We start from the raw sequence: 12316 nt of genomic DNA, 5'->3' as shown, positions 1-12316 counted from the left end.
GAGTGTACGTCCGTGACCCCTTACGCCTTTCCCACATTACCAACCTTTTCATTAGGTTTCTTTCATAACACCAATTTACCGTTTAATCAGCTAAGGCACACGTTGTTATTCTTTTTTACCATTATATTTGTAACATTCTGGTTTTTAATATTCACTATATTTAAAATCTTGGGTTCTTCCCATGATATGTGATGTATAAAAAGATAAAATATAACAAAGTTATAGTTGACGCCCTGGGTAAAACCACAAACATCTCATTTACTATTCAGTAGATCCTGCTAAGTAATTAGATTTTTTATTCTTATTTTATTGAAATTGCAAAGAAAAGATTGAGAATAATCTATCAATTATTAGGTGCTCTCAACAATTCTTCCGATGTCAAGCAAACAGACTAAATTATTTTATTATTAGATACCAAAGTATTTTAAAAGGTAACTTCCGTACATATGATTAGCGTCGCCTTGTTTTTTTCGTAATCTGTTCATGATTCAGATGTGAGTAAGATTAAATTAATTCCTTTCCTGACCGTGAAAACTGATGTCGATTAAGAGACGATAAGTCATGCAGTGATTCGACAATAAGTCAGATTGGTAGTTTTATCTTATCGCCGATGAACAATAAATCGTCGAACGTAAAATATAAGCAAACACTAAAAATATCGAAAGTCTGTTGTTGATTTGCCATTGGCAGTTAGAACTAAGTTGTGCAAGTCCCGCTGCGCTTTGAAATCGGACACGACCTACATTTTTCTCAGCAATAGACGTAACTTGAGTATTGTGTTATGCACAGCACCGGCGTTGGTCGCAAGGTGGCAGTGGTGCTCTCGATAAATTCCTCACAATTTAGTCTATGTTTTTATTTTGCTCACGTAGCATCTCTCTCTAAGTACACTATCAAGTTAAGGAATGTGGTCGCGTGATCAGATTTAAGTGTCGTTTCGTTTTCCTTAAGTTCTAAATTATGTTTTGTAATATTACCTCTTCTGTAGTAGTGGATTTAAGGAAGTAATTCATATCCATTCTTAAGTATCTGATCAAGTACCGCTGTATCGATCTAAACATAATTGAGGATACTATTACTGCTTTATAGATCAAGTGATATTATAACTACTCTATAATAATATGTCCGCTATTAAGTTTAATACACACATAAAAGTATATGGTATAAAAATATAAAAAAGAATTAGTAAACATAGAATTAGTTGTATCATAACAATTCCCAATGAAGTTTACTAAGTAATAAGTACCATATCTGTTAATTGAACCAGTTATGTTTATTGCAATATCTGAGTTATCAAATATCAAATCAAAATTGGTTCAGGTATACTAAATAGAAAAAAGAAATACAAAAACGGTCATAATCTACAGAAAAAAACTGTACAATAGGTATCAAAAAATTTATTTACAACAAATAGGTTTAAGTAGAGATTAAATTAAAACTATTTCTTATAGAGTCATTGTATAGTTATGAGATGGTTTTAAAAAAGTATAATAATTATGCTCTTAAATTATTTTAAACTTAATAATGATTAGTACCATACCATTGTTTCTTTTTGTCCGACAAAATCCGTCTCAATGTCAGTTCTATATTCTAAACGAATTAGCATACCGAAAATCATTAATCAGTTCTGAGGCTGGAGCATTCTGTGTTTATTTTTAATAGTTTCTTGAATATGTACTACATATTTCTATTGAGTACATGTAGTTTGATCAACTGATGATAATGCGTGGCTACAAATGTCATGTGACCAGCCTTACATTTTGTTTTAACCAGAATTTATTTCTTGTAGTGATGAAATTAAATAACAGCCGCAACATAATGTCCATAAATATTGTTTTCAAGTTTGTTATTATAATATTTCCATTGCGGAACTGTTGCCATATTACCTCGTTACCTGTATTTAAATAGAAAATTATACTATTCATTTTATAATAAATCACTAATAGAATGGATGCTTATCGTACCTATTTTCCTCAAACTATTTTTTTATAACAACGTATTACACATAAAGCTAGCTATCAAATTAGTTTTTTAGATAAACGATTAACTAATAAAACAATGCTTCTCACGTGAAATTATAACGTGATTGATTACCATATTTTTCTTGTGGTCTCGCAACAGTTGCAACTTGGAGTTGTTATATTTTATATCCAAAATGTCCAGTTTATCTTAATAATCTAGTTTGTACACAATATGTTTAGTCATTCTTGGTTTATGTCACAGTTGGAATCGTATCGGTCTAGAATAACCGATAATTTTGCGAATTAGTGTTGCTTGTCACGTACGCTACGCAGTATCGATATTCATGCAGAGCCGAACTTTGTCTTTGTGCTTCTCAAATCGTAAGCTCTTAAACAAATTCGTTCAAAATGCAGATATTCCAGTTTTGTTTAGCATTTACATTTTTAACCACACAATCTTTTTAAACAGATATCTTCAATTGGTTACGTATTGTAGGCATTACTTGAGAAATGTAATAAGGTCAATAAATTATCTATCGCCATTTATCTCAAAAACGTCTCCAGGTAGATTTATACAAGAATCTTTGTTCGCATCGATTGTATTAATGAACTCTGTATTTTCTTTGTCTGTGGTTTTATTTATTGTTACCAATTAATCTGTATTCAGTGCGTTCGCTTCTTGCTGCCATCTTATTATACATGCGACATTTGTTCTACGTTTCAATTATCATTGTTTGTGTACATGTTGTTGTATCTAGCCCTCGTAAATGCATTCTTGTTACATTGAAACTAATGACCCATGACACGGACTTATCTACTCATTGTATATCTTCTCTAATAATACATTTCCGTGTTAGTGTAGTTAATAAAAAAACTGTTAATATATTTCACGGTTATTCCGCTATATCTTAATGTTCCTATATCAACTGTATACACAGCACATAATATATAACATTGGTATCTATTGCTGGGTACTCCAAAGCACGTGCATCCTCTTTGAAAATTTAGTAAATCACAAGTGATTAGATAAAAGCTTTTAAAATCACTCGACTTAAAATGCTATTACAGAGGAACTATTTTCTTATCTCTAAATGTCCTGATGTCTGCGCTCTCGCCACTTAAATTCACATTTATTCTAAGTTTAAAGACACATCATGATAATTCTGGGATGAAATCGTAAGCATATCTAAACGAATTGTTTGTCACGGTAATCGTGCGATAGAAATTTACACGAACGTGTAGTAATTTTAAAAGGTAATTTACATCCTGAGATTTGTAGTAACATCTTAGATATTGTAGTAAGGATATCGAGCGACACGGAAACGAGTTAGATGCAGTTTTACTTTGGTAAATGCGTGCTTAGTCAGGGATCGAAATGCGACCCAAAGTTTTAATTTTTTTACTATATTTAGTGAGCTTTCCTGCAGCGTTATTTGGAATGTATGTGATATAAAATCTGACGTCACCGCGTGCACTGACCCCTTTGTTTACCAGTTTACCCGATGTTTTGACTTTGAGATCGCGCATGCTTTCGCGTCGTCGTGACCATCGACATGGTCGATCGTATCTGCATTCGATTTCTTTGTTGCCTGTGATTTACCAAGCAACAAGCAAACATTGTAGTCTCTGTCATGGCCCTAGGCACTACGCTAATATATCTTATACTGCATATTATCTTAATTATAGGTACCTACTGCTAGTCACTGTTACAATTATTGTCTCTAAAGGTTAGAACCTGTTATGAATGTTATTTTCTTAGCGGTGATATAGAAGAAGGTCTCTAGTACAAGACGTGAGATAACTATAAAGTAGCGAGAACAGTAATGGTGCCAACACATTTATGAGCGTTTGTGCGTGCTTTATCACCCTTTACGTTATTAACATAAACCGCGTAATGATTTACCTAAACATTTTCCACTGCGAGTGAGACTATGTGCTATTTTCAAGGCTTCTCTGTTAGTCCCACCCTATCTGTACGATATTATTATATTTAATGTTAGTATATGTAATGAGCTATCACGTGTTTATTGTTTAAATAATTAATTATGAATGATAAAATTATATCTATACATAGAATATTATTTCTGCTATTTATACGTACTTGGTTAAACTATGCAGTAAGTACTATGCATTAATTATCGCGATAACTAAATTAAATATGAAAACATGTGTTATTCTATATTACCACAAGAAATAAACAAAGATGAATGTTTAATTTTCCGCAAAATCTGATAAATCCAAATAATCATGTAGATAAACTAATAACAAACGGACACTTCAAAGGAAGTGTGGACGGCCATCAAAGATCAAAGCATGAAATGAGTTACAAGTGGGAACGACATGACTTTATAAATTGTTTTTCTGTTTCATTTCTTTTTTATAAACAACTATGATTTGTATACATCAACAAGTAGCGATGTGTTTATGATGACAGTTTGTACACATACACACATAACAGATGATGTTTAAATAAGGCAGCTTGTGGTACGACTTTCATAATTATACAATATCCATGTTTTGAACAGTTGCGGGTGGAATAGTTTGATTAGAAATTGTGATATGTAAGGGGCGGATGTCGAGCCCTCTGAGAGGTTAATCTCCTCACTGACATTGAGCTCACATTTCGCCGCCCGATTGACGTTAGTAGATTGGCTTTGATACTCATAATACTTGGAGTTAGTTGATAGTACTTTATGTTGCTCGCGTCCTAGACTAATATTCCGAGTCTCATTAGTACGCACTTCACTTGACCTAGATGCCATGTTGCGAAATGGTAGATTTGATTTCCTGTGCACTGTTTACTTATACTTGCCACACTATGTATGTCGTTCTTACTACGTATGTGCATTTTAACTATTTCTGTACATTATCATACAGATTCAATGTTATTTGCTGTTCCTTGCAATTGCAAATAGCGTGCCGGAAGTTCCACGTTTTAGTTCAGTGAAACTTTTCAATTAAATATTGACATTTCTCGGTAAAATCTGCTGTTCGTATTTATGAAAATATAATTTACTCGTAATGTTTATGACTCATGATTCATGACTGATGCCACTGGAAAATCATAAAATCAAAAATGGTGGCGAAACTTTGGCCATGGTCCAAGTTTTTATACGTATTCATTTAGTAAGGTCAAAATTATAACAAATTAATGGTGATGATATGATATAGTCAAAACGTATTTATACAAGACGGTGGCTACTTTCCCCGCGCTCGGAGTTGCCAGTGTGCCGGTGTGCGCGTGAGTTGATGACGGACAGCGCAGCTATTACGAAAGCTGCAATCGCCTGCTTATATGGCATAGCGCCGACACTTGTCGCTGAGGTTGTACTACTAAGCGACCACTAGCTATTTATATTGCAGCTTGTTGTTTTTGCTGCGAATTCTATAAATAGTATTATTTGTTTCAAAATAAGGAAAATTACATTACGTCCCCACTTGCGCTAGATTTCTGTAGTCGCATCAATATGTTAATTAATCAGCTTGGTGCACTCAATACTGTAAATTGACCTGTTATTGTTAGGTCTTTGTTGATATGGTTGGTCTCGAGTCGGAAGAAATATCCGTCACAATTATCTACAAGCATATTATGCATTAGGTATAGTTTTGCTTTTGATGATTTTTATCATCACAAGGGGGTCCTTGTGAAATATTATTTCCTATTGAAATACCACTCAGCATACTCACCGTCTCACGTATTAATTTCCACGTAACTAGTGTCACATGAATTGGAATTAATTTAAACAATCATCTACGCCTTCAGTGTTATTGATTTCGGAGTAATAAGGTTATTGTAATTAATTATACAGGAGTTACGACGACGACTGAACTAGTTGAATATTGATTGGTCTTTAAAGTTTTCGAAGAAATGTGTCCGACAATGAAGGAGCCGTAATTGTGATGTTACCTCCGTAAAGCGAACAAAGTGTGACAGTTTACGAGTACTAGTGATTAACAAAATGAGTGTTGAACCGACGCTGACTGAGTCGCCTGTGCCGCTGGCACTGACGCGGCTGCAGACGCGGCCTGGCCGGCTGCCCCGCGGGCTGCGCACGCATCGCCCGAGTCTGCAACTCGCCAGCTTACAGGAAGCTGTTGATGAGACTCCGAGACGATACAGTGGAGAACCATTCGCACCCGACACAGACGACGACGAGGCCTTCACTGACGATGTCGTCACTGAAGAACCTTCTCTATCCACATCAAACGGACGCAGGGCGTCCGAAGCTACTTTTGCTGAACGATACAGACAATTGTCAGACTTTGATGGTCCTCCCCCGGAACCTCCACGAAGAGCTTCATTGGCTGTGCCAGTAGGTGCAGAAGGATTTGGACCTAACGACAAAGGTCGCCGACGTTCTTGGGCAGCGAAGCTGCAGCTAGAACGCAAGAAAAGAAGGAAATCAGGAGGCAACGACACAGATGAAGACAGTGATAGTCCTACTTACGTCCGTCAAAAGAGACCCTCATGGTGGAATGTATTCGTGCCTGATAACATGCTGAAGAACAGGTATATCATATAATTTAAATCCAGCTAATGTGAATCAAGTAATTGTGTACTAACTTCGACTCGACATTATCCAAAAACACAGCTAATCTATGCAATGTGAAATAATGTTCGTATTCCTTTTACGGAATTAGAATGTGTATGATAGTTGTGGGGCTAGGGCACATGATTTCCTTGACCTAATGCTCGAAGTCCGATTGTTTGTTTGTGTTCTAAGTGTAACATTCATGGCAACTCCACATTACGGATGGAACTATTATGAATGTATACTCACATACACTTCACATCGTCATTACGTATTTTTTTATTTGTAATCAGTAGTAAATGCTTTCCAAATATTGATAACGTTCTTCAACGGATTAATGTAAATTAGTTCTCAAGGCGCTAGTTAAACTAGTCGTACGTAAAAACTGTATTCTAACAATTTCAAAGCCATAAATAATAGGTTATACAACATAAAAAAATTCCACTGTCTACATAAAATTATGTACTTAGTTAGGTGACAAATTTACAAGTATTCTGTTTTGATAAATCAGTAGCGAACATTATCTTAATTTACGTAGGTATACTACCCATATTACTTTTATCAAAAGAACACTTTTACCTATACAAATATTTGTTGAATTTGTGACTCTTAGCATGATTAACTTTAAAACCTGCGAAGCTCATTCAGATTGTTTTATATCAGGACATTTAATTCTTCCATAGATACGTTACTTTGTTGGCTACGAACCACGTTTAACAAATAAATGTAAATGACGTAGTACCAAGACGTGTAGGTATGAAGGCATACGTAACATTTCATCAATAAATTTCCTAACAGTTGCATTCACAAGTCACAGTACCTAGACGGCTGGACGTTATCGTTTTAAACTCGCGATATCGAAAATTAATTGAGATTTTATCGCTTTCCGTACTGATTTCAATGCGAAAGAAAGATGTGGTAAAATATTACTGTTATGTCACATTACAGTCGACGTTAACATGAAAATTCACTATTAATTACATAAAAAATGGTAATACAAAGTAAGGCTACTCTTAGAAGACGTCATGGAAATCGAGATTTGGACCGTCACGCATAAATAATGTGTACACAATCTATCAGGAGATACGAACAGCTTAGGAAAACATTGTGAGGAAACTCACGTCATAATAAAATGCTACATGTGTACTGTAAGTCCTGAAAACATCGATAAATCTGTCACGTTACTGTTGTTGCTAGTAAACAGTTGGTTAGGAGAGAAAGAGAACCGATTTAACCCAAACCTATTGCCCATATTTGAAGGTCTCGATTTACTTTACTTATACCAAATGGATCCATATTACATTATATACCTACATGATAAAATTAAGTAAAATCGCAAGAGATGAAAGTTTTGATAAAATTAGTTTTTTCCGAGCCGGGCTTTAAATAATAATGGTTATTGATTGATGGCTGTTCGAAAGTTTGAAGACGTGAAGTAGCTCATGAATTCAATACCTAACATCAAAAGAAAATATTATGTAGCCATACCTTGCTATCCATCAGTCAAGTTGTACAACTTCTAATACCCTGACACTGATAAATGAATGACGTTATGGATAAATAAAAGACAGACGAAAAGAGTTTACCTAAACGTTCTTCTTCGTGAAAAGTTTATCCCATCAAAAACATCCTGTAAAAAACCCAAGTCTCGCAGCTCAGTCTTTCTACCGTCAAAAGTTGTGAGATCCATGTAATACCAAGTCGGTTAATCTATTTAGTGTCTACTTGAAGGACCTTCTGTCTTAAGTTATTACATAAGTTATTATCATGCCAATATTAAAAATATTTAACGTTTTAAACAAATAGATCGACTTGGACATCGCATGAAAACAAAATGAATATTACAATATTATATTAGATTCTTTAGTCTCTCGCGCCTCACGCGATTGAAACTCTCGTTCCTGTTGGTCGCTGGCCCGTCGTGCTGTGTAGTGTGATACATACTAATAATCAAATCAAGCGATGTCCAAGTCGATCTATTTGTTTAAAACGTTAAATATTTTTAATATTGGCATGATAATAACTTATGTAATAACTTAAGACAGAAGGTCCTTCAAGTAGACACTAAATAGATTAACCGACTTGGTATTACATGGATCTCACAACTTTTGACGGTAGAAAGACTGAGCTGCGAGACTTGGGTTTTTTACAGGATGTTTTTGATGGGATCTCACTTCTTTTTGTAGAGCCTTTCTTTTTGATACCATCTACTTCTAACGAATTTTGTTAAATAAATTTATAACCACCACCAACCACCAACTGCATAAATAACTTTGTAATCCCATATATTTATATGGGATTACAAAGTTATTGATGCAGTTGGTGTATTTGGAAAACTGGACCGAAATTACAAAATATTTAAGTTTTCCCATGATTAAGACACTAAACTCTATATGTATTCCAAATATGAAGCTTCTAAGTCTGCTAGAAGTGCCTTGGACTTTTGATGATCGGTGAGTCAGTGAGTGACAAAATTTAGAAACTTTAACAAGTTGTCATTCTTAAACTACTGGTTCAAATTGACTGAAATTTTAAATATTCCGTGTTTATACAATGCCGGATTAGTTACTGAAGATTCAGGTTTCTTGCTTTATCCACAACCGAATTATAGGGGTCGAAAAAGGCCCGAATTGCTTCGAGAAAAGGATGGTACGGCCGTGCCGCTTTTTTTTTGCTCGACTTGGCGGGGGCACTGCCGTGCCCCCAGATCTTCTCACACACAGCACAATGGCACAGGAATATTTCAAGATCGTCTTTAAAAACAAAACCTGTCCGGTTTTGTGTGGTTTGCCTGTTTTTTTTCTATTTAATATAATTATGTGACCACAATATCCCTGTGTTGGCTATAAACCCGTACCGTTAGATATTAAGTTTAGAAGTTAAGTGGAAATTATAAAACTTGGACTTCCCATATTGATTTGATTATTTTGTAATTTTCCAAAATATACAGAACCCTATATTATGTTGTTTTTACACTAAAATAATAAATAGTTCCTTTCTTATATATTTTTACACAGATTCATCGCAGTCCTACGCGTCTCTCGAGTTTGTTTTTACGAGTCGCGCGTTAAATCTCTGTCAATTCCGACAAATTGATGTTACCTTACATTTTGTCGATCGTTTTAACATTCCATTAGCGTTAATATTTGCTCACGATCTCTGGATGATCAGATAATGTTATGTCGATATTAACCGGACACACTAACAGAACACGTGTCTCAGTTTTTTACTTATGCAAAATATATGAGTAGCAGCCTTGGTTTCTCGATCTTTCGCTGCAACTTTGTAATCTCTATGATTAGTAATAGGTACTGATTACTCATCTATAAAATATATTTTATTAATTCCCCTATATTTGTATGTAACCTATACGATCGGACAAGGTTTTGAAATGTCTTTAGATTAGTTTTTAATTATTGTTGTCCAAGCCCGACGTGACATGTTTTCAATAAATCTCAAAGTAACTTGTCAACTTTAATTATTAATATTACTTTTTTATTTGCATATCTTATGTAACCAGTTATTAGGTATCTAACATACTGCAGTAACTAAAAAATAATAATAATGCAAGCTACAAGTTCTTGATATTTTTATTATGTTTGTAGAACTTATTTACTTTAGTAAGTTCTAATAACGATAATGTATAATTATGAATGTAAACAGGCAGTTATTGGCCTATACTTCCGACTGTTTTCAATAACGTTGCAAATGATTGAATTATACAAACGATCCGATCAAATTCATAATTGCTACTTTGCAGCGACCTCCAATATCTACCTACATACTCGCAGAATATGTTCCGCAAACATCAATTTGGGTACTTACCAACTTTAGAACACATTTTGATGACAAACAAAAGTAAAAGGTTGTAGGGTGGGCGGCGCACGACGTGGTACCTACTCGTCTTAGTCATGCGGAAATTTGTATTATAATATGCATACGTACAAAGTTTATGTGCCTGTTGACGGAGGCACCGATCACCGGTCGCTTGTAGTTTATTCTACGTCATAGAACAAGGTGGTTTCATCATGCGAGTCTTTCAGAAGCCGCGTAGCTTCCGTACTCGTGCGTTCACCTTTCTTTGTCACTTCAAACCCTTGGGCCTTTTATAATGACATTTGGATAAAATAAAGAATATAAAACAAATTGAGATCTCAAATGCTAATGTTGATAAATGATTTACAGTTTGGTATAAATAAGACCTCAGTGATGACACTACATTTCACATGATACCGGAAACGGGCAAGCTGTAAATTTCTTATGTCCACTTTAAATTCAAAGCACATGGCTTATTTAAACATTTAATGTATTTGCGAACGCAAACTTATAATTAGATTTATAATTCACGCAAGTGTTTATGGAGCATAAAGTCATGATTAATGAGTCCGGCGAATTACATCTTTGGGAAGTATTGCGGATTGAGAACTAGATACCAGAAGTGCGTCAAAAAATAAATATAAGCTAAAGTGCCATGTTAATAGAATAAGTGTTAGTACTAAAGTTTTTGAAATTACCAGCATTTATTGCACTGTTGTACATCATAAAGTTTTAGCAGTAAAATACAAAATTATCTGTGTCCGTATTTATCTTGGTGCATATTGAGGAATTTTGGAAAAACGCCAAATTGCTCATTGCAGATAACTTCACATGGATGAACTATTGTTGTCTTTTGTTATTTTTAAATACTATTTTCTAAATACACATAAACAAAAGCTACTATAAAACTACCTATATTTTGAATTGGTTTAATCTAACGGACTTTATGGCGTTTAGAGACGTTTAAGTATAATTTTGTTTATTATTAACACATTTTTTGTAATGTAAATTAAGTTTTTTTTTATTTATTATGTAGAGAAATTCTCAGACGGCGTCATTTAATAATCGAAATAAGATCAACAAACTTTTCTAACGATGTAGTATGTTAATATTTTTATATGTTCGATCCGTTTACGAATATATTATATTGATTAGAATTTTATTCAAACAGCATTTCCCTATAGGCAGTTGACACCGGTCGGATCACTGATTGTGGAATTTCCCAGGCTATTGTTAAATTGTTGATAAATTTCTTCCCATTTAACTGTAATTATTTATTTATTCGCTGGTCTAAGAACATTTTTTTATATCCAAACTTATACGCCATTTCTGCTTCAAGTATATAGCTTTTTGCAACTGAAAGCCCTCAGAGCTTGTCGATAATGGTGCGGTAGGTCGCCATGTCATATTGTAATGTGTCATGTTGACATTATGAATCGAATATTTTACTAATCGAAATATCGCTGACCTTAAATAATGTACACTTGAGGATTAATAACTTGAGTTGGTTTGCGCAGTACGCTAGACTTAGACAGCGCATTTGTTTTATTTTTTTTTAAGAATAAACCTTGAAAACATTTTGATTTACATCTCAAGGCTGGCTAGCGGCCAGAAGTACACGCGGTCGGCGTCGCCTCCCTGCCACATAATGTTGTTATTAAAAACTATTCCGAGACAAAAACACGACCGTCTCGCATCTGTCTCGCCCCGCACTCTTGGACACTCCCACACGCCCCACCGGCCATTGTTGCACAATTTGTTGTGATATCACTGCACACGACTTTACTTCATCATAATTAACAAGGCAAATCAATATATGATCCTCTATTCAAAGGATGTTTAAAAAAACGAGCTTTAAACGTACACTAACGCGTATCCAGTAGAGACTTAGTATTAGATACGTTCTTTTATTCATCTCCGGTATATCCAGACTTCCGCCCGATTATTAAAAATCTGAAGTTAATTATGTAACAAGTACGGGACTTTTACAAAATTTTGTAGACAGAT

General features: G+C 34.6%; 1 protein-coding gene across 22 annotated transcripts in view; it reads left to right on the top strand.

Moving 5' to 3' along the window:
- The window catches only part of LOC118262656 (TLD domain-containing protein 2), an 82266-nt gene that overhangs the window by 22143 nt on the left and 47807 nt on the right, over nt 1–12316 (top strand). For 13 of the 22 annotated variants that reach the window (XM_050697493.1, XM_050697491.1, XM_050697480.1 and 10 more), the window contains exon 2: nt 5771–6471. The exons of 8 other annotated variants lie outside the window; for them this stretch is intronic. In XM_050697493.1, coding sequence (XP_050553450.1) covers nt 5921–6471 — 551 coding nt within the window. In that variant the 5' untranslated portion in view covers nt 5771–5920. Of the gene's footprint in view, nt 1–5724; nt 6472–12316 lie in introns of all 22 variants that reach the window. One more of the 22 variants, XM_050697478.1, reaches the window with a different exon arrangement.

This window comes from Spodoptera frugiperda, chromosome 12 (genome assembly GCF_023101765.2).
Source record: "Spodoptera frugiperda isolate SF20-4 chromosome 12, AGI-APGP_CSIRO_Sfru_2.0, whole genome shotgun sequence".
Taxonomy (NCBI): domain Eukaryota; kingdom Metazoa; phylum Arthropoda; class Insecta; order Lepidoptera; family Noctuidae; genus Spodoptera; species Spodoptera frugiperda.
This window is presented reverse-complemented; position numbering and strand designations above follow the sequence as displayed.